Genomic DNA, 27,184 nt, shown 5'->3' with positions numbered 1-27,184 from the left:
TATAGCTCGAGCTAATGTCTCATCTGCTTTTTCTTGATCTTCTTTTGACATTTTGTCCACAAAGCTTGATAAAAAGCTTGACTGTCTTCAACAGCTACTCATGGTGGATCGCATATCTGGGGACAGTGATCTTGAAAGCGAGGGTTCTGCTTCTTCTTCCCCCAGACCTGGTAGCTAAGCATTTCCATTTTCCATTTTTTGGAAATCTGCTATTTCACTTGAGCTACCAGGTTCCTACAAGAAAAGGGGGAAAAGATTTTTATTTTAACCTATTCTAGTCTGGCCTCATCCATCAGAAGGAGAAGAAGTGGCAAGGAGCTTGCTTTCCCCCTCCCTGCCAGAAAGAACACTGCTGCTCAACTTGCTGCTCAGCTGCCCTGGGACTGCAGAGCTAAAGAGAAGTATAGTCTGGCCTCTGCCATCGGCCAGAGGACTAGGCTCGCTCTGCTGGGTTGAAATAGTTAGCTATTTATCTACTACGTAGTTTAAAAATATATATATTGTTAAGCCTAAGCCACTTAGGGTGCTTAGTGCAAGCAGAAAAGCAGGATACAAATCTTTTAAATAAATAAATAAATAGAAGTCCAGAGTTGCATTAACAACTTCTAAAATTAAAATGTTTTACGACAACATAGATGCTAGTCTACACTGTGCATTGTTTAACATGTTTATTTGTTTACTTACATAGGATTCCTGAAATAGACTTTTCTCAGATGATGTTGTTCCACCACCACTTTGTTGTATTAGCTTTCTGTATATGGCTTGTACTCTTTGAGGACCGTTTCTACACGTTATTAAATGTTTCTTCATTCTTGTTGCAGTGTTAGCAAACTCCTGCCCGCAATATTTACATCTACCAACTTCCTTCCTTCAGTGGCTTGAACTTCACTATAATGATGCCACACGCTAGGTTTTTTTCTGATTAGACATTATTTTGACTACCTGAAACCAAAAGCACTTAAAAACTAACAGATCTTACGCAAACACTTCCAACTTCCCCAACTCGGCAAAAGAAATGAGACACTGCTCTGTGTGTTTGCTGAACTGAAAGTGAAACAAAAAATAATCATAGTTTCAGTTTTGGTTTTGCTTTCACTTGCCGTCTGAGATGAAATAAGAATTTTAGCTTTGGTTTTGATTTGACCTGCACAGCCAATTAGGTGACTTCATAACTTGATTTTTAGTTTGGATTATTATGCGAGTGTATTTACCCTTCTGTTTACAAATCAATAAAACATATATGTAGTCTCTCACACACTTCCTAGGGATAATCACCTGAAAAACATTACTTACAACTTTGAAACTGCCAAGCTTCCCTAATATTGTATTGGCATCCATTCATTGTTACATTATTTCATAAAATTCATTAGTATCTTGAGAAATGGAAAATTTCACATGAAAAATAAAGCACTGAAAAATTTTCTGCCCTGCAACTCTGCAGTCACGAGTGTGCACTGCGGCATGCTGCCTGGAGCCCATGGCACCTGGCACACCCCGCCCTTTCCCCCAGGTAAGAGGCGACATGTGGGAACGTACTGGAGGAGACGCCACGGCTGTGCCCCAGGGCGCATCCCCACGTACCCATGTGTAACCCCTATGAACTTTCCAAGTTTCCCTAGGGATATGCCCACCCCTGGTTGACAACCCCTGGTTTAAATTAAACATGATCATTGTAATATCATGTTGAAATTTCACTAGTCTCCTTTTGCTTGTTACAGTAAGCCCGAATCATAAACTACATGCTTCTCTCTGCTATGAACCTTCTAGACCAGGGGTGGGCAAAATACAACCCATGGGTCAGATTCGAAATGCCAGGCCATTCTGGATCTGACCCACGGGACCCCTAAAAATTTAGAAAATATATATCTGCTCCTGGCTGCCTGTCAAAGATGACAGGAGCCAGAGGCAGTAGGACCCAGGGGGAGCAGGAGGCAGGAGCCGAGCCCCGCCCACCCCCAATCAATTCCCTGCTTCCTGTCTCCACCCTGCTCCAGCACCACATGGCTCCCGGCCACATGGGGCCATGCTGGTATGGGGATGTGTGTGCGCATGCGCAGGGGCAGAGCGTGTGCGCGTTTTGGAAAATTTTTCTGCTGAAATTTTTCCACCCCATAATCTCTGGCCAGCATGCAACTTCTGGGCAGGGCTGCTGCCGCTGCTGCTGCTCCTTGTCACCACATGAAGCTCTGCATAGGCCATGAGTGCCCTGAGGGCCTACCACCTGCTGTTGCTGCTGTCACTAGCAGTGGGAGCTACACGCCATGGGGTTCTCCACCCTGGTGCACACCCGACACCCTGCCCCAACAGCCCTAACATATACACCTCTCAATATATCCTATGCCCCTGCACACACAGCCACACTCCCTCATAAACCCTCCACACCCCCCACACAAGATACAAGAGCAAGACTTTCTTTTTGCGTTATCATGCAATCGTATCTATATATACTATGCAAACACAAATCATAACAAAAATATTTTTTGTAATAAAACTAAAATATGTTATAGTAGGCATTTGACTTTTAGTATATGGTTTAGTTATTTTTCTGGTTCCAAGATGGCAACAGTCCCCTCTCAAAAGGAGTACTTCCAGGGGCAAGGGGAGGGACTTCTGGTGGCAAAGGTCAAGGGTTAAGGGTGGGATTTTTGGTCCCAAGATGGTGATCATGGGATGGGGCACCTGTCAAGAAGGGGAGTTTCCTTTGTGGCCCTCAACAGCTGACCAAAGCTCATTAAACGGCTCTCCAGACAAAATAATTGTCCACCCCTGTGCGCCAGAGAGCTTTTTGTTTGTTTGTTTTTTTAATGGGCAGTTGCTCTAAGAAGGGAACACTACATTAAGGCTAGCAAGGCCACTGGACAGTACGATCCATACAGCAAGGAAATGCAGCGACTGGAAAACAATAACTAATAAACAGTGTGGAAGCTTGACAAAACCAGAGTTCCTGGACCTACCTGCCCTATGTAGATATCTACAGGACACTCAGCAGCATAGTCTGTTACAGATTTTGAGATGTCTGAACCAGCTTTCTATTACATAGTTTCAAGCCATTACTCGAGTGACCAGAATTATTATAAACTGGTTTTAAGACATGACAACAGAGAAACACTCTCTGCTGAATGCATCCAAGATTCCTGTGACTCCATGTCTGTGAGCAAAACTCATGGGTTTCTGGTCTTGCATCCCATATTGAACACAGGCAGTGTAAGTACTTCTCACAATCTACGTTCTACACATGCATTTGGTTTCCCTGAACAAGTTGGAAAGTAGTGATGCTACATATTGGTATGCATAGGCATGTTGATGTAGACGTTGGGCACATTCAAGTACGTTTTACTTCCATTAGGGAACTTCTATGCCAGAAATCAGTAGATGAATCAGTTCTTAAGACAGGTTAACAGTGAGGAAAGGCAAAATAGCAGCAGACCCATGTTCAGCACTTGCTGACCTGCACCCATGACATGCAATAAGAGAAATTAAGCAAGAGGCAAGTTTTTTTGTGTGGATGGATCTATAATAATCAGAGGGAGGATGCAGGTGGGCCTGGGGACAAGCTCTGACCTAGGCTAAACTGCTGCCTAGCAAGGGAGATCAGAGGTTGCCACAACACTCCATGGTATGTCAGAGGGACGCAACCTACCATGAGTTGTGATACGATCTGGTGCAAATATTCATTATGACACTCTGAAATCCATCCAGGGTTACTTTAGAGTGGGATCTGCCATTTTTACAGCACTTTATGTGCCTTGACCATTTGTTCAGTTATGGCTGTAGAGAGCTTTGTACGTGTCCACTGCACATTAAGCGTAACTTCTGTACCTGGCCTAAGTGTGCAGACAGAATCTTCAGGTAACATAACTGATGAATTAATGAAGTTGCTGCCTAACATGTACAAACAGACTTATGTTACAGATCATAGAATCATGGAAATTAAGGGCTGCGAGGGACCTTGAAAGATCGTTGAGTCCAACCCCCATAAAGATGCTGAACAGTACCGGGGCCAAGAACCAAACCCTGCAGGACACCACTGGCCACCTCCTGCCAAGATGATACAGATCCACCCACTAACAGTCTCTGGGTTCGACCCCATACCATTTCCCAAGCCACCTGACTGTGGACTCTTGCCAGCTCACAATCCCCCAGTTTTCTTTAAGAGCATCATGGGAGACCATATCGAAGGCTTTTTTAAAATCCAAGTATATGACATCAACTGCATCTCCCATATCTAAGCAGTTTGTTACCTGATCATAGAAGGAGACGAGATGCTTGTTATTTGCCCAAACTGGGACCCATTTGTACAAAGATGGCAAAAGGCATATCTTAATATCACAGCAAGTGCCAAGACTTTACTCAGAAAAGAGGGCCTAGAACTTCTCAACACAACGAATGGAGAAAAAAAAGTCTTTAACAAGCAGAGAAGAATAATTTTTCCTTAGCTCACTGTGAGAAAGTTACAGAAACACCCCTAGAACATGCTGAGCAAGCGTAACTATCATTATCGCTACTAGTTTGGCTTCTACTACAAGAGCAGACACAGTTAGGGATAATGCAAAGCCAGACAGACAGTCCCCAAGACTTGCTGAAGACTGAATATCCATGGTGGTGTTAGCAGAAAGCATCAACCTCACAAGATATATGCTGCTCATGTCACAGAGGCAACCTGACCTGTGCAAAGTGACTATCATCAGGTATATTTCATTCTTGCTTCCCTTTTTCTACCTCCTCCAAAAGAATCAAACACAACTGATGCTTCCTGGACTTTCATAACCAGCTGTATCTTTTGTAGCACTGCTCTCCAGTAAGGATCACATCTCATTTTTGGAGCAGGTGGCAGGGATACCAGAGTTGCACATTAACCAGCATCAGGAAACCACAATATTTTAGGTTAATTCAGAATCTCATTGAAAATGATCACGCAAAGAAGAGTATGTGAAGATACCCTTATTGAGAAAAAAAAAGCAATCCGGGGCCTAAGGCTGAATTTTAGAAGAAAAACTAAAAGGAATTCTAAAAAGAAAACATTTTCATTTCTAGGTCCCCACATGTACCATCTCAGAACCCCTCTACTACATGGCGGCTGCTTCCCATAGTTAACTTTTGAGATGCTCCAGGAGTTGCATTAAATACTGTTTTTATAAAATAAATGCTGATACTGATATCTATGCATAACACTCCACTAGAAAGAAAACTGCTGCTAATTCCATGCAACTGTCACATGGGAAGAAAGTAACAGAGCAAAGAAGAGAAGGTTTATTGGGCTCTTCTCTTAGCGTGACAATTGAAAAGACAGGAACCTACCAGGCTGCATTTGTGGACACTGGAATCTGAGACTACTAAAAAGGAGAGTGGTCCTCACTATCTTGCCACATTAAGGTCTATTACCCAATTCCTCTTTTTAAAAAGGAAAAAAAACAAAAACCCACCAGCCCCTTGCTTACCACTTGCCTGGCATATTTTGTATTGTATGGAGTATTTTAAACCTGGTACCAGATTCAACTGCTCAATATAAGCGGGGCTAAGGGCGCAAAGCCCAGTGCACAGTGGCAGCTGCCTCCCCCATGCACAGATTGGGAGGGCACATGCCCCCTGGGCCTCCACAGGGGAATGCTCAGTAGTGTGAATTGTCCCCCACCCTGACCCCATGGCCCTGGATGAGCCTCCCAGGTTCCAATCATCCCACCACCCAGCCTGGCTGGGGCCTCACTCACCCCAATCCCTGCCTCTACCCCACTCCCTCCCTCACCACAGAGGCTTCAATCCGCTTCCTCCCCTCCAGCCCCTTCCCCTTCACAAAATAGGTTGGTACTTGCCTGTTGTGCAGGGCAGCCAGTGACCTGTATGCCAGGCTGCAATCCTGGCTGTGCACACGCTCCTCCCCCCCTGTTGCAGCTGCTGGAAGCCTGCAGCCCTACCCACTGTCCCGTGTTTGTGGGGGGGCTGAGGCTTCCACTGTCTATGAGCACAGGGGGCTGCTCTGGAGCCACTGGGAACTTGGGATGGGGGTAGCTAAAAGGGGAATTTAGAAAGACACCATACAACAATGCATGGCAAATTCAGGGACAGTTTCCCCTTGAATAGCGTGCTTTGTACAAAGAAAGTAAGTGAATTGAAGCCCGTTTTGAAAGTGCAACAGTAATTTTTTATTAAACCAGCAGCAAAAGGGAAGATCTCTACTGAAGTATCGTTTCATGTTTGCCATCTGCTGGCAAAACACAAGAAACTGTTCACAGACGGAGAAGTATTTAAAGAGGTAATGACCGTGGCAGTGAACTCCTTATTTAAAGACTTTAAAAACAAACAGGAAATAAAGACAGCAAAAGGAATTAAAAAGTAAGTGCTTGAAAAAAAACATTCCAATCAAGAAACTTGTTTTGATCATAACAGATGGTACACCCGCCATGCTTGGCACAAATGCAGGCTTTGTTGTATTTTGCAGAAATGATTCTGCTTTTCCTTCATTTGTGAATTACCACTGTATAATCCACCAACAAGCACTGGCAAGTAAAGTTATAGACTCCTCACATGTAATAAAAAGCATTGTCAGAATTGTAAACTTGATTCGAGTAAGAGCCCTTCAGCTCCACTTGCTTAAATCCTTACTTTCAGCTCCACTTGCTTAAATCCTTACTTGACAAAGTGGAGGCTGCTCATGGCAAGCTGCTTCTCGATGCCGATGAGAGATGGTTAAGCAGGGGGAAAGTTCTGTAAAGATTTTTGGATCTAATGCCCGAAATCATTATTTTTCTAAAATCAACGAACAAAGTGCTCAGTGAGCTGTTAGACAATGCATGGCTGCTAGACTTTGGGTTCCTTACTGACATAACGTCCAAACTGAATGAGCTGAACTGAAAACTGCAGGGAAAGAACAGAGAATTATCACGTATGATCAATGCAGTGAATGCATTCAAATTGAAACTGGGTCTGTGGTCCTCCCACTTATAGCATAAAATGATGCAGCACTTCCTGAGTCTGAAGAAAATACTAGAAAAAAATTGAAGACAAAGAAAAATAGTTCTACCCAGAAAAGTTCTGTGCAAACCTAACCAAATTAGCAGAGGAATTCAACAGATGATTTCAAGAATTAGACATGACAGAGCCAATCATCATGTGCATCTCAAATCCATTCCTTCCAGCAGACATTGGTGGTTAGGCTACGACATTCCAACCGGTGTTTGATTTACAAAGTAGCGGAATGAATATGGAGATCATTACAATGCAAAGTGACATTGAGCTAAAAGCCAAATCAAGGGACAGTGATTTTTGGGGACTCATAAACCAAGAAAAGCACCCCTTCTATTGTCCTGTGCTTTAAAGTGAAAGCTTACTTTGGTTCCACTTATCTGAGTGAGATGGTGTTCTCACAAATGAAGGCGATCAAGTCCAACTATAGCACCCACCTCACAGATGCCCAGCTGCAGGACTGCATCTGATTAGCTGTTTCAAACTACAACCTGAACTTCAAGACAATGGCAGATAACGTGCAGTCACAAGTGTCACACTAAGACTCGGTAAGTAGGGAAAATGTATACTTACGTATATTAAGCAGCTTTATATACCATAAATATAAATATAGACTGTTATTTCTACATTTGAGGTAGATCCTGGGTTACACTTTAATTCAAAAAGTGAACTTGTGCTTAAAATGTTGTGAACCACTGCCCTACTCTAAGATGAGTGGAGTTTCAAGATACACCTTTCAGATACTCAGGTACAGGAATACACTGTACTTGTGTAGAGGTGCACCAATACATCGGTCCATATTGTATCAGCACCGAGCGAAAGAAAATTGAAATTATCAGCAATCGGCTTTTTTTGGCTGATAATATATAAATGCTGTGTACATGTGCGCAGCTGCAACATGCATATGGCCAGGAGCCTAGCCCGGCAATGTGGAGAGAAGCATCCGACCAGTAAGTCTGTGGCAGTGGGGGGAGGAACAGGTAGACTGAGGCCCCCACAGCGAGGGAGGAAGTGGGGCTGGGACTGGCACTACCCAGACAGGTGGGGTGGGGCACAGAATTGAGCTGCATGTGCCCCCCAGATTCATGTGCAGGATGAGAATGGGCTGGACCAGGGGGGCAGTGGCGCTGGGAAGGGGTCTACGGGGTGGCTACAGTGAATTTTGGGGTGGCTGTAGCCACCCACCCCCATAGCTGAAAGTCTAATCAAAGACTGATATTTTTCACCACTGGAATAAAATAAATGAGAAACTTTCTCTCTGAAACAGTTGATTGCTAAAGATATTGGATTAGCAGTCTATATGTCTGAAAGGAGATAAATATTTCCTAGATACAACTGGATCAGTAATGACACCCGACTTGTTAGACAGAGGCATAACTAGAGGAGAAAATTATCTGCATGATGCTCCCTAAGAACTGAATAGAAGAATGTACATGGATGGATAAGGCACAGATACTTAAGGCATGCCTTGAGAGGCAAAATGGCTGTCTAAGGATCCACTTGTTTTGTATGACTTAAGTCAGCTTTGTATGACTTAAGGTGGAGGAAGCTGCAAGTTCACAAGAGGCTTGCAAGAACTTTGGCTCTGAATGCTGCATTTTAGCAAGTAGTGCAGAGTGATCATCAACGATCTGGAAGATGGGATGGAGAGCACACACAGCAAATTTGCAGATGACACCAAGCTGCGTGGAGCAGTAGATATGGTAGAGAGTAGGGCTAGGATTCAGAGAGATGTAGACAAATTGGAGGACTATACCAAAAGAAAATTCATGAATTTCAATAAGAAATGCAAAGTCCTACACACAGGACAGAACAATCCCATGTACCGGTACAGGCTGAGGACCAACTGGCTAAGCAGCCACTCTGCAGAAAAGGACCTGGGGGTTACAATGGACAATAAGATGAATGAGCCAACAGTGTGTCCTTCTTGCAAAAAAAGCTAAGAGCATACTGGGCTGCATTAGTAAGAGCGTTGCCAGCAGATCAAGGGAAGTGATTATTCCCCTCTATTCAGCACTGGTGTGGCTACATCTGGAGTACTGCATACAGTTCTGCATGCCACACTACAGAAAGGATGTGGATAAATTGGACAGAGTCCAGCAGAGGGCAATAAAAATAGTTAGGGGGCTGGGGCACATGACTTCTGAGGAGAGGCTAAGGAAACTGGGCTTATTTAGACTGGAGAAGAGTAGACTGAGGGGGGACTTAATAGCAGCCTTCGGCTACCTGTAGGTTGGTTACAAAGAGGATGGAGCTAGACCCAGGGGTGGGCTGCTGAATTGGGCCCACCAAATTATTTTATCTGACCTACAGCTGCTCCTCTGAAGGAGAAATGTATCTGGCTCATGGCTGCTCTGGCTTTTGGTGCTTCTCACCCTTGTCTGCTCCCTGAGCTGTAGCTGGCTGCAGCAGCAGCCATTCTCCTTCCCAGCCTGCCTTGTCCCACCTGCCAGCATATGTTCTTCCAAGAAGAAGGATGGCTGGGAAGAGATGGGATCCACCTAATGAAAAGAGGGAAGAGTGTCTTCACAGAGAGGCTCACTAACCTAGTGAGGAGGGCTTTAAACTAGGTTCACCTAGGGATGGAGACCAAAGCCCTGAGGTATGGGGGGGAAGTGTGTGACCTGGAGGAAAAACAAGCAGCAGGGGGTAACAGAGGATGTATTCTCATACTTCCTGAGAAATTAGGACAATCCATTAGTTACCTCAGGTGCCTGCACACAAATGCATGGAGCCTCGGAAATAAGCAGGAAGTCCTTGCACATTCCAGTAACTATAACGTGATTGGACTAACAAAGTTGGTGGGATAGCTTGCATGACTAGAGAACTGTCACGGATGGGTAAAAACTGTTCAGGAAGGAGAGGCAGGAGAGAAGAGGAAGAGGAGTTGCACTTTATGTAAAAGAGCTATATGATTGTCCACTGGCAAAAAACCATGATCCAACCGCTGTCACCATAGCAACTTGCTCCCTCCTTATAACTTGTTACTACAGTGACGTAGCAGCCAAAAATAACCATGAGCAGCTGGCATGGTGCAATATGGGCTATTGCTGAGCCATCTTTTAGGCAACACTGGTCTTTCCATTTCCCCTGTTAAGATTAGAGTGGCCCTAAATGCTCCATGATCCACATTGGAAACATATAAGATTAATTTGCCTTTATTGCTTTGAGACTAGATCACTACATATCCTAATAGGGCTGAATCTTGAGATAGTTCAGAAAAATGAAGGTAAGCGTGGAACATAAGATTTAATTTAGTAGTTAAATATTTGTGGCGGGGGCAAGGAAACCGCCGAGCCATAGGGATCCGGTGGCAACAGCGAAAGCCCTATGCCACTGAGCTCACCGGCAGCATCACCACACACTGAGCTGCAGGATTGCTGCCAGCAATGCCAGCAACCCCGCAACACGTGGAGCCGTGGGAAGGGGGAAGCAGCGGCAAAACAGCCACGCCAGCAACAGCCCAGCCCCCTAAGACGTGTGAGCAGGATGGCGACAGCAGGTTCGCCGTGCTGCAAAGCTTACCAGAAACACGGTGGTGTCCTACAGCGTCCACAAATGCAGTCTAATAGGTGGAGCCCCAAAATCCTCATGCTAACAAGCGACATTAGCAATAGCACTGAACTGGGAGTAACAGCAATCCCCAAGATTAAAATTTCCATCAAAAACGTGGCAAACAAGAAGCTTTGGTGGGCTAGGTAACTGGTGCTGGGGGCAAACTGTCAGCCCACAGGATCACAGTTGGCTCGGGGTGACCAGAAAAGCCTAAGCAGTTAATTTGACAGGCACAGCAAGTTACAATACTACAACTGCTCTATGAAAGGCAGTGTCTTACAGATCTCAGGAAGCTAAGACACTGGTTTTAGCCTGCTAACTATAGGCTTTCAGAGTCTGCCTACTCTGCTTGTTGGACACCTCCTGGCAGAGGTGTGAAGTTGAGGCTCCTGGGGAGTGGCGAGTTGTGGAAATCTCTGTTCTGAAGCAGGTTTGATAGTTAACCCTGTCTCTGTCTGTACATATAGAACACTATAATGTGGAATTAAACAAGGCAAGCGATGTCTAGAGACTGTTTAACAAGCATAAAATAAACTGTCCAAACAAAACAAAAGCACGTGCGCACACACACACCAAGAAGTGCAGCTATATCAAGTTGTTTTACACATGACTCATAAACAAAGATTTCAGAGTGATATCAGAAAAGCAGAATAGTGATATTTAAATATATAACTATAACATTTCCAAATCAACTTTAAATCATTCATAGATGAAATCTAAACCTTGCAATTTACAAGAAACTGCTCATCTACTCTAGCAAAGTTCACTATGAAAGGAAATGTGACAGATTAGGAAGTAAAGGTGCCTCCTGTATACTTGCATGAATACTATATGCATCTCTTGAGTTCAAGTAGGAGAACATATAACAACATACAGTAGTATTTAATATTGTTCTTTTAAAACTGTTTTTAATACCCTCAGTGACTTCCAGCAAAGTATCACTTAGTCTGAAACCTGTCAGGCAATTAAATTTCTCCCTCAATCTAAACCATTTTATAAAGTTTTCTTGTAGCATTTAACAAGCATTGGGAGCTTGAATCTTCAGACTGGAGCCTCTCAATGCAGCCAGGTTGAGCTGAACGTGTTACAGAAAGCAAACATAATGAAATAAGAGATGTAGTGGGCAAAAAAATTCTGAACAAGTATCCTGAGTAACTGGAGTTCCACGTACTTGCTCAACCAGTTGCTGCAAACATTTTTTTAAAGCACTGACCAAAAATTCAGTAATACTGCCTCTTGGGCTTCTCAGGTACATATAAAGCTAAGACCACAGAAGAAGGTAAGCAGGCATCTAGTATGTTAGAACATCCTGTTGTAGTCTCTCTTGTCACACAAGTATTTGATAATTTTACTTAAATCAATATAAAATGAGATGCGAGTTATGGCGGATAATGCACAGGACATGAATCATGACCATAATGTATTACAGTTAAAAAACAATCTTGTGGAACTTGTTCACTTTAAAAGGGACAATATCAAGGTTAAATTATCAAAAAACCTCAAGGAAAACACACGCACAAGACCAACAACCTTTCACTAGTGATTTGTTATTTTCCTTAGAATGGACAGTACTGCAGGTAGGCCACAAGGAATATTATCACTAGGCTGTATCCAACCCAACATCTATATTATAAAATAGGTATTGAGGCCTAAAGTTATGCAAACAAATCTTGTATCCATCACTGCTCATAAACACTATTCAATGATCAAAATGCTTCAAGTCCTTAACTAACAGGAAAAGTGGTATACCAAGGAGATAGCTTCAGTTCGTTAGTCTAACTTGATTCTTTTAAGATTAATAGTTTTACTCAGTGAAGTCGCATCAGGACGGCAGATCCAAAGAACATGCCCTTTCTTCTAAACACAGCTTATAAAGTCTATATAATGGGTGGGAGCAGCAGCCATCTTGCCATGCCAGCAGCTCCCCCTTCCCCTCCCCCATCAGGCTATGTAGTTGAGCCACAGTGGCCACAAGGACTGCTGGCTCTCCAAGGGGAGCCAGCATTTTATTTTTGGCAAGTTTTTTTTTTTTTTTCCCCAGGGAGTCTGCACCTCTTTGGGAGCCTGCCTAAAATTGCAGTTTCCATGAAGATTGTGAAATCACAATTTCAGTAGGTTCCTATGTATAATTTTTTGTGCTTTTTCCTCCAGCTTAATGCTACTTTCTTTGCATTAAAATCAGCCAGAAGCCCAGCACTAATAAAAAGCTTCACAGAAAGCCAACACACACAGAGTAAACAAAATCCAAGTCAAGAAATTGATTTCATTCTCAATGTTTCATGGGATCATCAACAGTGGAAAATATAAATTTCAGAAAAGTTCTGATCAGTGTTACTTAAATGAAAAATGCAGTTAGCCTTTCTCTTTCATTTCAGAATTATGCTACTACTCACCACTAAGTCCACCAGGTTACATGCCTGAATAAATCAACACATGCACTTAAATCTTGACATTTTGGGTTAATTTGAAATGCCAATCAGGGCTTCTTTTCTATTCAGAAAAGGAAGCACCTCTATCCTCGCCTCCAAGCAAAACACCACCACAGGGCAGTATTTCTGTGGTTTCTATATTGGCCCTTCTCCACCAGTCTCCTTACATCCTGAATTTCAAGGAAAGAGAGAGAACAAAGTAGTATGGTATAAATTCATTCTCTTGCTAATGGGGGATTCTGAGGACAGTTCTCAGCTCCTAATACTGTTCTGCTGTCTTGCAGTACAAACTAGGCTGGGAAAAGATGATTTGTATGCAAGCACAGTAGGTCTGGACACACCAGGAAGCTACAAGTCCCCCTCAATGGCTGGATGGAGGCCACTACTAAACATATAACATGAGTTATATGGTCCATGGTCCATGAGCTGGACTCAGTCCATGAAGCCTCTCTATCTGACCTACTGGGCTGCCAGCAAGCACCAGGAGTTGAGGGGGGTGGAGTGACCTACATAATCCAGGGTCCTTTGGCCCCATGGTACATGGTCATTGGTGGCAAGCTTGTTTCACCTCCACTGGACCCTGTGTGGTCACTACCATGGTAGCTACTGTGGCAGCCCTCAGAGCATGGGGCTGGATCCAGCCTGCAAGGAGCCCTGTGGTCCAGCTGTGGCCTGGGATCCAGGTAAGGCCAATACTTGTGGTATAAAACAGATATCATAGGACAAGTCATGAGAAACTGAACAGGAATGGGGGCCAAAGGTTAACAAGTAGGGTGATAAGAGGACAGCAAGCAGAGAATGTCAAATCTAGTTCCCATTGCCCCTTGACTGTATCTAATCATCCAGTGGATGCTCCTGCACCACACATGTGAGAGCAAGCAAACAGAAAACAACCCCACACACCCAGGTCTGAGTGGGAGGGGTGGATTTATGCACCAGAAAGCTCAAGAGGTCACTAATAGAACTGGCAGTTTGGGAGATTTGGAGGCTGTTTTCTGCACCCACACAGGACACAAGCCCTGGACTGCTGCTCAGCACTTTCCGTGGCTTGCATGTAAAGTCACAAGGAAATTTAAAACACAACATCCTGCCATCCTGGCAAGTTCACGCCTCAGCCAAGGGGAAACATGCAACCTTCTGCACAGAGCTGGGGGCATAGCAGAAAATCTTCCCCGCTTGGGCCAGAGGTTCCGGCCTGGCACGCCCCCCGAGGCGGGAGGGCTGTAAACCGGAGGCAGCAGCGGAACGGGGCCAGAAGAGCGAGACACTGGCGTGGGGAAGAAGCAGGCAAAAGAGCCGGGCTGCTCTGAACCTCGGCTCCGGGACCAGCCCTTGACCAGCTGCAGGACGAAGAAGCTCACAAGCTTCAGCAGCACTGGCCGTCGCCCTTCGCGGCTTCCAGACGCCCCCCCCTGGCATGACACGTCTCCAGCTAGCGGCGCTCCCCTCCCCCTACACCCGAGGAAGGCCAAAGCGGCCGCGCACGGCCTCGCTCAGCGCTTGCAGCTCTGCTCGCGAGAGCGCCCCCTGCTCCGGGGCCCAAATCATGCAGGCCCCAACCCCCGCCACCATCACACCGCCTGCGGGGGCCCGCAGCCTCCACAGCGCCGCCCCCGCCAGGCCCGCCGTACCTGCGCCCCCCGAGTCAGGCCGTTGCCGCTAAGTTGCCCATGCCGAAGCTGAGCCAGGATGTTGGTGGCCACCCGCCGGCCGCCTCCGCCAAGCCTCGGGGCCGCCGCCATGGCCGCTCCTGCTGCTCGGAGACAAACAGGAAACACCCCTCCTGGCCCGGCCGCTCGGTACGAATCGGCGCAAGGGCCGTCCCACAGCACCCCCGCCGGCTGCGCCGCAGTGTCGACCTGAGAGCAGGCCGCTCGGGGGCCCCTGGGAAATGTAGTGCCCGCCCAGCCTAGGAGAGCGTCGCCGGTCGCCTGTGCTGGCTGCAGCCTTAGGGAAGTGAGCGCGGGGAGGCGCCACTGCCACAGTCACCGGTCCAGCAGCCTCCCACGCACCCCCGCGTCACAGTACTGGAGCACAGCGCCCGCGCTTTACTGCACGGCAGCACCCGGGGGCTACCCGCTGCCCTGCACGCCCGGTTGGAGCCCCCGCAGAGAAGGCTGGCAGAGCCCGCAGCCGGGAGCCCTTCGGCCCATGGCCACGCGTTCAGATAATGGCGTAATAAGGAAGCACAGCTATTACACATTTGTTTTGGAATAACTTTGTGGCTCATTCTTTGTTTTCTCAAGCCACGAATAAATTGTACATGTAGTTGAGTCACAAGCCAAGACCCGAGTACAAGTTAATATTGTATTAAGCATAATGCTGCTTGCCGACACTACCCCTCCCCCGCCCCCCCAAAAAACAAAAGCTTTACTGGAAGCAGCAGCACTTACTTCAATCCAGCTCCCCAGCATCTATATAGATTGGGTACTTCAATGGGGCTTTTTGGTGCTTTTATCTAATAGCTAATTCAATCAGCTATTAATAAAAGTGCCCCAAAAGACCTACTAAAACACCCAATCTTAAGGATGTTGGGGGAGGCAAGTCCAAGTGCCTCTTCTGGGCATGTGCTGGGCTCAGGGTGGGATCACACTGACTTTAAGGTGCCATTTTTTTCTTTTTTAATGTCTGCAAGCAGCCGATGTGTAGATGGGGTCTAACACGCTACAACAGAGCTAGGCAATCATTACAATGCTGCAATCCGGCATGCACACCCAATTCCGCTCTCAGGGCCCCAGGTCTATTCTACATGCATGTATTTATTTATCAGATAAATATGCTGCCCTCCTAAACAAAGGCGGAGGGTGCGCTGATAGAGATATTTGATGCCGGTACAGACAGCCGAATTTTAAGGAGGCATATGCGCTGATACCGATCCAATTTCTGATAAGGCTGGTAAGTCTGGTTTGGTGGGAGGGGAGGGGAGGGAAGGGAAGGGATGTGAGGTGGGCAAATCAAGGCCCCTGCAGTGAAGGGAGGGAATGGGGCAGGGGCTGGGGCCAGGGCAGGCATTGACCAGCCAGGGCGGGGAGGGGTGTGGGACAGAGCAGCAAGCAGATCTTGCAGGGGGTGGGGGTGGCATGTGCCCCCTGGATCTACGTGGGGTTGGTTGCAGCTGTTGGCTGGGGCCAGGGCCGCAGTGGGCACAGGACAGAGGGGAGGCGCCGCTTGTCAGGGAGCTGACAAGCTCCCGCCACTGCGCCCAGCTCATCCGGTGTTGTCTGGCAGCTTCTGCTGCTGCTTCTGCTGTTGGTCCAGGAGGATATGGGGGGAAGGCGTGTGTCCCCAGATTTGCCCGGTTGGGAAGAGCCCAGCCCTAGCCCACCCTGCCTTGTGCAGATCCAGGGGACATATAAGCCCCTCCACATGCCTTACCTGATGAGAGGTGGGAGCAGCAGCGGGAGCCGCCAGATGAGCACCGGATGAGCTGTGTGGAGCGGCGGGAGCTGCACCCCCACCAACGAGCCGCACCTCTGTCCTGCACCCGTCCAGGCCCCACCTGGGCAGCCCCTGCCCCAACCCCACACCCTCCCTCACTGCAGGGGCCTTGATCTGCCCCCCCATGGCCCTTCCCTCTGTCGCTGCCGTGCACTGCAGCGGGGGGGTCGGGACCTTAGAAGCCGTCAGGCGGGTGCTTGTGACGCTTGGAGTGGAATTAATTAGGCGGACGCTTATTGGTTGCAAAGCAAGATTATTTACTCATGCCGTCAAGGTGGTGAAAGACGGAGGTCAGAGATACTTGGTTAGTTACAGCTTAGAGTTTATGAGGTCGGTCTGCAAAGTAGGTCAGTTCGCAAAAGTGGTCGGGCAGAAGGTCGGGCCGGCAGTCATCGATTACGTCTGAGATTGGGTCGAGATGGGGGCGAACTGGCAAGCGATCAAATTGCCAGTTTACTCTGACACGTATGTCAGAGGTCTCCAGGTGTATACGGAGTCGCTCTCCGACTTCACGGAAGTTAAAACGGGTTTTATTTGTGTAATAGCCAATTGCTTTTCGCCACGTCATAGATTTAATTAGAATCGCCAATTATCTAGCGGTCTTCACTAGGGTGTTTGTAGCAGGGAATACTCCCCTGTCACTCCGATCAATTACAATGATTTATGTAAAGCAAAGAAGGCAAAAGTTTTATCTCTGTTAGTGGCGCAGCAATAAATTTCTTTTTGACATGCGCAGCAAAAAGGCGGTTACTGGCAAAAACTTTTGTTAACCCTTAGTTAACTTAGTGAAAATAAAACTGCTTTAAATAGTTTCACTTTCTTGTGACATGGGCACTATTATAATTGGGTTGTGACATGCCCCCTTGCCCATGGCACAGCAAGTCACATCATGTTTATGTACAGACCATTACGTCATCATCTTTGTTAGTGTTTGGCAAGCGGGTGTATACAAAAGCAGAAAGCGTGGTTAACTTTGTTTTGAGATACTATAAAATCCAACAACTAAAACACACAAATACAACAATGGCTATTGTCACAACCAAATTAAGTAGTGCCCATGTCACAAACAAGTAAAACCATTCAAAACAGTTTTTTTCTGCACTAGGTTAACTAAGGGTTAACAATAATGATAGTAACCGCTTTTTTTTTTCTGCGCATGTCAAAAAGAAATTTATAACTGCGACACTAACATGAAATAGAACTTAGCCTTTTGTGCTGTACATAAATCATTATAATTGGTCAAAGAAAACAGGGAGTAACCCTGCGAGATAGAACCCTAGCGAAGACTGCTAGATAATTGGCGATTCTAATTAAATTTATGATGTGGCGAAAAACAATTGGCTATTACACAAATAAAACCCGTCTGCACTTCCGTGAAGAACGGGAGACCTCCGCACACACACCTAAAATACCTCTGAACGTATGCGTGAGAGTAACTGACAAATTGATCACTTGTCAGTTTCCCCCGTCTCAACCCAATTCTCAGACGTTAATCGACGACCTGCCGGCCCGACCATTTCTCTGCGCGACTACCAAACTCTTATGCAGACCGACCTACGACCCTTAAGCTATAACTAACGAAGTATATCTGACCTCCGTCTTTCACCACCTTGACGGCGTGAGTAAATAATCTTGCTTTGCAACCAATAAGCGTCCGCCTAATTAATTCCACTCCAAGCGTCACAAGTACCCGCCTGATGGCCTTCTAAGGCCCCGGACCCTTATCTGCCCGGGTGGGAGTCAGGGAGAGCTGCTGGCCGGCTGCCCTGGGTCCCGACATGGCGTCACGAACAGGATCAAGGGGAAATGTGATGGAGTGGGAATTAATTTGTCATGACCTAAAGGTCTGATTTTTTTTGTGTGTGCGCTTCGGCACTAAGAATTATCCCCGTGGGTTTGCAACTTCGCTGCACGGAGGAGTTCTGTTGCGCAGAGAACCCGCGTGCAGGGGAGTGTTCCCGCCACTTTGCAGCGATCTTTGCAGGGTGCATTTCCTTTGCAGCACAGAAATGCACGGTGCAAAGGTTTCCCGCTCGTCATATGCAAATTCGTGCCCCGCAATTGGCTAGTTCTAAATTATTCACACGTGACGGCTAGCGATTGGCCTGCTAGCCGTATAAGAGGCTTGAGCAGTTTCCACCCAAGCCGAAGAGGACTCCGCATCCATCTCGTGGGGACTCTGGGTGTGCGTGGCAGGGTAATAGAAACCCTGTGTGTCGCTCGGAGGAGTTTGGCGGCCTGATCCATCGCCCACCTCTTCCCGTCTTCGAATGGAGCCTACTATAAGACGTAACGACGAGTTTAATGCGCGCTTGTCCTGGACATCCGGAGTTTGTCTGCGTGGAGCCTAGCAAGCTCCACGTGTGTTCGTGTTTTTTGTTGTAACCGCAACTCAAGCAAGTTCTCAGCCTACACCACGACCATCTCGGTGTAAGTAAAATAATCTTAAAATCAACCGTTACGTGTCTGTGCCTAATTCTAGCTCGGCGCCCGCCCTCTCCGATCCGGCCTGCCCGGGCTGCTGGCCACAGCCCGTGTGCAGAGCGACGAAAGCGACCCGGGTCAGACCCGGCACGCACATAATTAAGAACTGCCCCTGGTGTAGTGGGGGGCACCGTGTAGATAACGCGAATGAATTATGGGCCCACATCGCTTATCACCAAGCAAGCAGAGTGGAGACAGGGTGCGTCAGCGGCTACTTCTCGCTGAAAGGAGAGGAGGGAGTTGGAAGGGAGTGGACAAGCTCCGAGTGGGACAAAGGAAAGATGATTAACGTAGTGTCACTCCTACTGCGTGAAAATGCAAACTTAAAAAACCAGTTAGCTACAGTCAGCAAAGCTACTGCGGAGATGGCAGCGTGCCAAAACCCTCCGTTGCCACCAAAAAATGGCACCAAGAAAAATATGAGCTGCCCGGAGGACCTGAAAAAGAAGGGCGGAGCCACAGAAGAACAGGTGGGACTCCACCCAGCAAGCCCGTCCCCTGAGATGACGTCGCTCCCAACGGCCCCACCTCCGTACCACAGGGAGGGGACAACGAGCGAGAATCCGATCCTCCCATCAGACACAGTAACAACTACAGCTGCCGCTCATCCTGTAACAATAACCAAGCAAGTAACCAACCCAGAGGGTGCAAGCACCACCACCACCCTTGATGTCATTGAAGCATGCATGGAGATTTATGGAGGAGAGGACACCATCACCCTTCGCCTTCTCCTCAACCTGCTCGTTACTCAGTCAACAGAAAATCTTTTAAGTAAACTTCCACGACTGCAAGCTCTTATAAAGTCAACAACTGCAAACTCAGCCGTCGCCCTAAGCTATCTTACTGCATATCCAGTCGAATACCAAGGGCCAAGACATTCCCAATTCAGCTCACGAAAGGAATCAAGACTGCCACCCCAGAGGACGCTGGAGGAAAGAGCCATATTTCAGTTCCTCCTAAACTACTTCACGCTTACCAAGCAACGGCTACACGTCCTAGGAGATGCGGGACAACGACAACTGGCACATATACTAAGCTACCAACCTCGACCGATCCCGCCAACTGGTCCGGGCCCCGGAGGCAACCACGCCTAACAGCGCACTCCGGATAACACCGCAGCCTGCCCCAACAAGCAACTACTCGAAGGGGGCATCTATGAACTATTCCAACCACTACGACATTATGCTCCTAGATATACAAAAGACACTTCTATTGTTTTTTAGTTTTCTTTGTTTGTTTGTCTGTTCATTTATTTTGTCCCCTTACAGGCCCAGCGGTGACGAAGAGGCAATCTGTGACTGCCCGATCGCGAGAATCACCGAGCACCAACCTGCAACACATCCGGGTCAACGCCACAATGGCCGCCTGCTCATATGTCGCAAGCAGGGTCGTCGCTCTATTCCTGCTGTTACTAACAGGTTCCTCGGTGAACGGAGCTGACTTCAAAACCTCCAACTCGGTCCTGAACCTTCTGTCATTTTAGGCCAAAGACATAACTAACGACTCATTTTATGGTTTTCTTTTCCTGTTAATGATCTTGTACATACTTGTTTTGTTTTGTTTTAAAACCTGTTCGAGACTTTACGCAGTGAAGCCAAGTCATAATGTTTTGAATAAAAAGCTCTAAATTATTGAGAGAGAACAGCATTGATAATCTGAAGGTTTGGGGGATGTCACAGAAAAGTCGGGTGTGGACAAAAGCATTGATTGAGGGAACGTGAGGAAAGAGATGAGGGAGATGATGATGGAAGGGGGCAAGTAGTCAAGGTTCTAAAGGAACCTGTACATTAAAAGAAGAGAAAAAGGAACAATTTGGGAAGAAAGGTGGCAGTAGAAGAAATAAAGAAAGGCTGCTGATAACGGTACGAAAAATTGGTGTTTTCAGAGCTACGATTTAACTCAAGTATAATAAGCCACAATTTTAAAAACCCTCCGTATAGGGGGCATTAATCTGATACCTCACTCTCAGTTACCTTAAAAAATCGAATTAAAAAAGATTATATAAAATCAAGGATAACAGTTTACTGCGTTTAAGTTAATTCAAGTGTCGGCGTCTTTGATTACCTTGTGTTTACCATTAATCATAATAGCCGTTATTGTATTTGTGTGTTTTAGTTGTTGGATTTTACAGTATCTCAAAACGAAGTTAACCACGCTTTTTGCTTTTATATACACCCGCTTGCCAAACACTAACAATGATGAACAAAATGGTCTATATATAAACATGATGTGACTTGCTGTGCCATGGGCAAGGGGGCATGTCACAACCAAATTAAGTAGTGCCCATGTCACAAACAAGTAAAACCATTCAAAACAGTTTTTTTCTGCACTAGGTTAACTAAGGTTTAACAATAATGATAGTAACCGCTTTTTTTTTTCTGCGCATGTCAAAAAGAAATTTATAACTGCGACACTAACATGAAATAGAACTTAGCCTTCTGTGCTGTACATAAATCATTATAATTGGTCAAAGAAAACAGGGAGTAACCCTGTGAGATAGAACCCTAGCGAAGACCGCTAGATAATTGGCAATTCTAATTAAATTTATGACGTGGCGAAAAAGAATTGGCTATTACACAAATAAAACCTGTCTTCACTTCCGTGAAGAACGGGAGACCTCCGCACACACACCTAAAATACCTCTGAACGTATGCGTGAGAGTAACTGACAAATTGATCACTTGTCAGTTTCCCCCGTCTCGACCCAATTCTCAGACGTTAATCGACGACCTGCCGGCCCGACCATTTCTCTGCATGACCACCAAACTCTTATGCAGACCGACCTACAACCTACGACCCTTAAGCTATAACTAACCAAGTATATCTGACCTCCGTCTTTCACCACCTTGACGGCGTGAGTAAATAATCTTGCTTTGCAACCAATAAGCGTCCGCCTAATTAATTCCACTCCAAGCGTCACAAGTACCCGCCTGACGGCCTTCTAAGGCCCCGGACCCTTATCTGCCCGGGCGGGAGTCAGGGTCCCGACAGCTATTATGATCAATGGTAAACACAAGATAATCAAAGACGCCGACACTTGAATTAACTTAAACACAGTAAACTGTTATCATTGATTTTATGTAATCTTTTTTAATTTGATTTTTTAAGGTAACTGAGAGTGCGGTATCAGATTAATGCCCCCTATACGGAGGGTTTTTAAAATTGTGGCTTATTATATTTGAGTTAAATTGTAGCTCTGAAAACACTAATTTTCCGTGCCGTCATTAGCAGCCTTTCTTCATTTCTTCTACTGTCACCTCTCTTCCCAAATCGTTCCTTTTTTTTCTTCTTTTAATGTACAGGTTCCTTTAGAATCTTGACTACTTGCCCCCTTCCATCATCATCTCCCTCATCTCTTTCCTCACGTTCCCTCAATCAATGCTTGTGTCCACACCCGACCTTTCTACGACATCCCCCAAACCTTTAGACTACCAATGCTGTTCTCTCTTAATAATTCAGAGCTTTTCACTCAAAACATTATGACTTGGCTTTACTGCGTAAAGTCTCGAACAGGCTTTAAAACAAAACAAGTATATACAAGATCATTAACAGGAAAAATGAAACCATAAAATGAGTCATTAGTTATGTCTTTGGCCTAAAATGACAAAAGGTTCAGGACCGAGTTGGAGGTTTCGAAGTCAGCTCCGTTCACCGAGGAACCTGTTGGTAACAGCAGGAATAGAGCGACGACCCTGCTTGCGACATATGAGCCGGCGGCCATTGTGGCATTGACCCAGGTGTGCTGCAGGTTGGTGCTTTCTCTCTCTCTCTCTGTCTGGGCCGGGTCCCTTGTCACTGCGCGTCTCAGGTTTTGGGCCTGCTAAAGCAAAGAAAACTAAAAAACAATAAAATTGTCTTCTGTACATCTACAAGCATAATGTCGTAGTGGTTGGAATAGTTTATAGATACCCCCTTCAAGTAGTTGCTTGTTGGGGCAGGCTGCAGTGTCATCCGGAGTGTGCTGCTAGGCGTGGGTGCCTCTGGGGCCCAGACTAGTTGGCGGGATTGGTCGAGGTTGGTAGCCTAGTATATGTGCCAGTTGTCGCTGTCCCGCATCTCCTAGGACGTGTAGCCGTTGTTTGGTAAGCGTGAAGTGGTTTAGGAGGAACCCAAACATGGCTCTTTCCTCCGGCGTCCTCTGGGGTGGCAGTCTTGATTTCTTTCGTGAGTTGAATAGGGAATGTCTTGGCCCTTGGTATTCGACTGGATATGCAGTAAGATAGCTTAGGGCGACAGCTGAGTTTGCGGTTGCTGACTTCACAGGGGCTTGCAGTTGTGGACGTTGACTTAAAAGATTTTCTGCTGGCTGAGTAACGAGCAGGTTGAGGAGAAGGCGAAGGGTTGATGGTATTCTCTCCTCCATAAATCTCCATGCATGCTTCGATGACATCAAGAGTGGTGGTGGTGGTTGCACCCTCTGGGTTGGTTACTTGCTTGGTTATTGTTACAGGGTGAGCGGCAGCTGTAGTTGTTACTGTGTCTGGTGGGAGGATTGGATTCTTGCTCGTTGTCCCCTCCCTGTGGTACGGAGGTGGGGCCGTTGGAAGCGACGTCATCTCAGGGGGCGGGCTTGCTGGGTGGAGTCCCACCTGTTCTTCCGTGGCTCCGCCCTTCTTTTCCGGGTCCTCCGGGCAGCTCATATTTTTCTCCGTGCCATTTTCTGGTGGCAACGGAGGGTTTTGGCATGCTGCCATCTCCGCAGCAGCTTTGCTGACCGTAGCTAACTGGGTTTTTAAGTTTGCATTTTCACGCAGTAGGAGTGACACTACGTTAATCATCTTTTCTTTGTCCCACTTGGAGTCTACCCACTCCTTTTCGACTCCCTCCTCTCCTCTCAGAGAGAAGTAGCCGCTGACGCACCCTGTCTCCGCTCCGCTCGTTTGGTGATAAGCGATGTGGGCCCATAATTCATCCGCGTTATCTACGCAGCGCCCCCCACTGCACAAGGGGCAGTTCTTAATTAATTCCACCTCCATGACATTTCCCCTTGATCCTGTTCATGATGCCATGTCGCTGCCGTGCACTGCAGCGGGGGGGTCGGGACCTTAGAAGCCATCAGGCGGGTACTTGTGACACTTGGAGTGGAATTAATTAGGCGGATGCTTATTGGTTGCAAAGCAAGATTATTTACTCATGCCGTCAAGGTGGTGAAAGACGAAGGTCAGAGATACTTGGTTAGTTACAGCTTAGAGTTTATGAGGTCGGTCTGCAAAGTAGGTCAGTTCGCAAAAGTGGTCGGGCAGAAGGTCAGGCTGGTGGTCGTCGATTACGTCTGAGATTGGGTCGAGACGGGGGGCGAACTGGCAAGCGATCAAATTGCCAGTTTACTCTGACACGTATGTCAGAGGTCTCCAGGTGTATACGGAGTCGCTCTCCGACTTCACAGAAGTGAAAACGGGTTTTATTTGTGTAATAGCCAATTGCTTTTCGCCACATCATAGATTTAATTAGAATCGCCAATTATCTAGCGGTCTTCGCTAGGGTGTTTGTAGCAGGGAATACTCCCCTGTCACTCCAATCAATTACAATGATTTATGTAAAGCAAAGAAGGCAAAAGTTTTATCTCTGTTAGTGGCGCAGCAATAAATTTCTTTTTGACATGCGCAGTAAAAAGGCGGTTACTGGCAAAAACTTTTGTTAACCCTTAGTTAACTTAGTGAAAATAAAACTGCTTTAAATAGTTTCACTTTCTTGTGACATGGACACTATTATAATTGCGTTGTGACACCCTCCTGACTCCCGTTCCATCTCCCTTTCCACCATACCAGACTTACCAGCTGCACGCAGCACTCCACGCTGCCAGCTCTGCTTCTCACTGCCTATGTGCTGCGCTGTGCCTGCGTGCACACTTGGGCATTTATTGGACAAATTATTGGCTGTGTTGGGCCGATTTCTGATACAGAAAATTTTCTTTATATCGGTGCCAATCCAATATTGGAGCGATTTATCGATGCACCACTAAAAAGAACAAAATAATATATGAAGTATGGGCATAAACAAGAGAACAAAGTAACTATGCATCTCAGACAGAGTCAGGATGAACAGCAAGCAACCAAGCAACAGAAACAGAGGTAACAGGAAAACTAGCACTGGGAGAATGCTCTTGAAAAGAAACCTAAGAGTGCATTTTTAAGTCAACTGCTGACTGAAGAGGGATTGAGAGAGCAAGCAAAGAAACTTCTGTTTCCTATGACAGTTGAGAAACAGCTGATTGGCACACATTCATACAACCAGGAGATCGACTGCATCATCGTTCATTATTCTTTTGTTTTAAAAGTTTTTGGAGGCACAATAAAACTGTATCATGTAGTTGCCAATCACGTGCTTTCAATAGGCACATATACTTATGAAAACTGCTCATCCCAAACTATGAGATAAGTACCTTGGATTCACTCAGAGCAGGATGGGCTCACAAATGATCTGATTAGAGAAATAAGAGCTACATTTGCAAGTTTAAAAATCACTAGTGATTAACTTAGAATCATAAGAAAGTAGGGCAGGAAGAAACTTTTCAAGGTCATCTAGTCCAACCATAGGTGCCACCTTTTATTTTTGCCAGAGGGTATAAGATGATGGACATGTGGAAAGCTTTACGCATTTCAGGTGATAGCCTTCTTGCCAAGGAGGGCCAGGGCCCTTAGACCCCCATGTACTTGGCACCACTAAGTCCAACCCCCTGCTTAAGGCAGGGCCATCCCTAACTAAACCTTCCTAAACAAGTGGCCAGTTTTGCTCTGGGTAGTAGTGTTCTCCTTTCATTGACCCGTTCTTGGGAGTGTTACAACACGTTGTGCAGAGCCTATCAGTAACCTGAACAGTACAGGCAGTCTGTCACAGGCTGGCGAGGTGCTGTGAGTGTATCAGCCGTGAGACTGCTGGGTTCAGGATCGAGGAGGCGAGTCAGGAGTGAAGTAAAGGCAAATTTACTTATAGCTTAGCATACAACAGTTAACAGAAAGGTTAATGTGACAAACAGATAGTACAGTAATAAAGAGCTAATAGTGAATGATAACAACAGATAGAATGACAAAGAGTTCCCACATGGGGTTGGCAACTTATCGGCAGTCCCTCTATGCCAGGTGTGTGCCAAGTTATTCCAGCGAAGTCAGGTGTCCTCAATCAGCGCTGTCCGAGGTGTCACTGGGAAGATCCCTTGGTCAGGATCCAGTCTTCACTCACACTGGGAGTCCAGGGTCCAGGCATTGTACAGCGATGGTCCTTCCGTCCCATCCTTCATGCTGGTCACCTGACATACGTGCTTCTTTATACCTTATTTTATACTAATCTGTTGGCTTTAGAGCCACTCACAATCTTGCCCTATAGCTGTTAGCCTATGGGATCAAAAGGTGTTAGAAATTATCATGAAAGGTTACCGCCCTAACTCGGGTTCACCCAATAAGGAAATTACACCACATTACTTTGAGGTTTGAAATTAGCATTACCTGCCTAAGCTCAACTCCTCAGTTTTTTATTCCTAGATTCCTCGGAATGTGCTGATTATATTAGGTGGTCAGAACTGGTTATGGCTTGACCTTTAAAAAACCTGTTAGATCAGCTAATCTTGTAGCTTTGCTTATTTTGGGGGCTCAGTGGTCCCATGATCAGTGCAAACAGTTAGATTCAGCACTTGGGTTAAATTGTGACAGACAAATTCCACTTGCAGGTTACAAATTTACAAGCTTTGCATTAGCTAATCTTAACTGCTTAAGACAATTACCAGATGTTTCCAAGAGCATATATTTTTTGATTTAACCCCTGTGGTTCTGGCTACCATAGCAGACCTCGACTTACGACTCTTGAAGTTACAATGAACAGCACTTAAGATGTTTATAAATTGATACCCTGTTTCAACCTTCCGACCTGGGCTTCAACTTTACCATGCTGGATACTGTTGTGTCCAGCTGGTAAGTTTGGTGTGGTGGAAGGGAAGGGAGGGGAGGGCAGATCAAGGCCCCCTGTGGTGAGGCTGGGGCTGGGGCAAGTTGCTCACTTGGCAGCTTCTGCTGCTCATCCGGGAGGGCATCGTGGAGGCGTGTGCCCCCGGATCTGCATAGGGCAGGCAGGGTTGGGGCTGCCCTGGGAGCAGGGGCTGTGCCCTCCAGGTGCTTGCTTAGCTGGGGTGGGACAGGTCTCACCTCTGGACGAGCGGTACACAGCGGCAGGAGCCGTTCCTCCCCCCCCCTCACCTCCCCGGACAAGTGCCATCCTGCGCCTGCCCTGCCACAGTTGGGCAAGCGGCAGCAGGGTATTAGGGGGCCAGGGCTGTGTTAGGCTGTGCTCCAGGTGGGTGGTGGGGCCTATGGGGGTGCTATGGCTCCA

General features: G+C 46.5%; 1 protein-coding gene across 6 annotated transcripts in view; it reads right to left on the bottom strand.

Annotated features, from left to right (window-relative positions):
• The window catches only part of TRPC4AP (transient receptor potential cation channel subfamily C member 4 associated protein), an 89,929-nt gene extending 63,703 nt beyond the window's left edge, over nucleotides 1-26,226 (bottom strand). For 2 of the 6 annotated variants that reach the window (XM_019490209.2, XM_059733262.1), the window contains exons 1-2: nucleotides 25,907-26,223; nucleotides 24,640-24,823 (exon numbers count right to left, since the gene is read on the bottom strand). Coding sequence is in view for 1 of the 6 variants with exons in the window: in XM_006258376.4 (XP_006258438.1) it covers nucleotides 14,576-14,686 (111 nt within the window). In the remaining 5 variants the exon portion in view is untranslated. Of the gene's footprint in view, nucleotides 1-14,575; nucleotides 14,753-24,639; nucleotides 25,096-25,906 lie in introns of those variants that run through there. The other 4 variants (XM_059733265.1, XM_059733264.1, XM_059733263.1 and 1 more) reach the window with 4 other exon arrangements.
• Nucleotides 26,227-27,184: the final 958 nt, after the last annotated feature.

The sequence above is a fragment of the Alligator mississippiensis genome, chromosome 9 (assembly GCF_030867095.1).
Source record: "Alligator mississippiensis isolate rAllMis1 chromosome 9, rAllMis1, whole genome shotgun sequence".
Classification (NCBI taxonomy): Eukaryota; Metazoa; Chordata; order Crocodylia; family Alligatoridae; genus Alligator; species Alligator mississippiensis.
The sequence above is the reverse complement of the archived record's forward strand: the minus strand, read 5'-3'. Positions and strand labels throughout refer to the sequence as shown.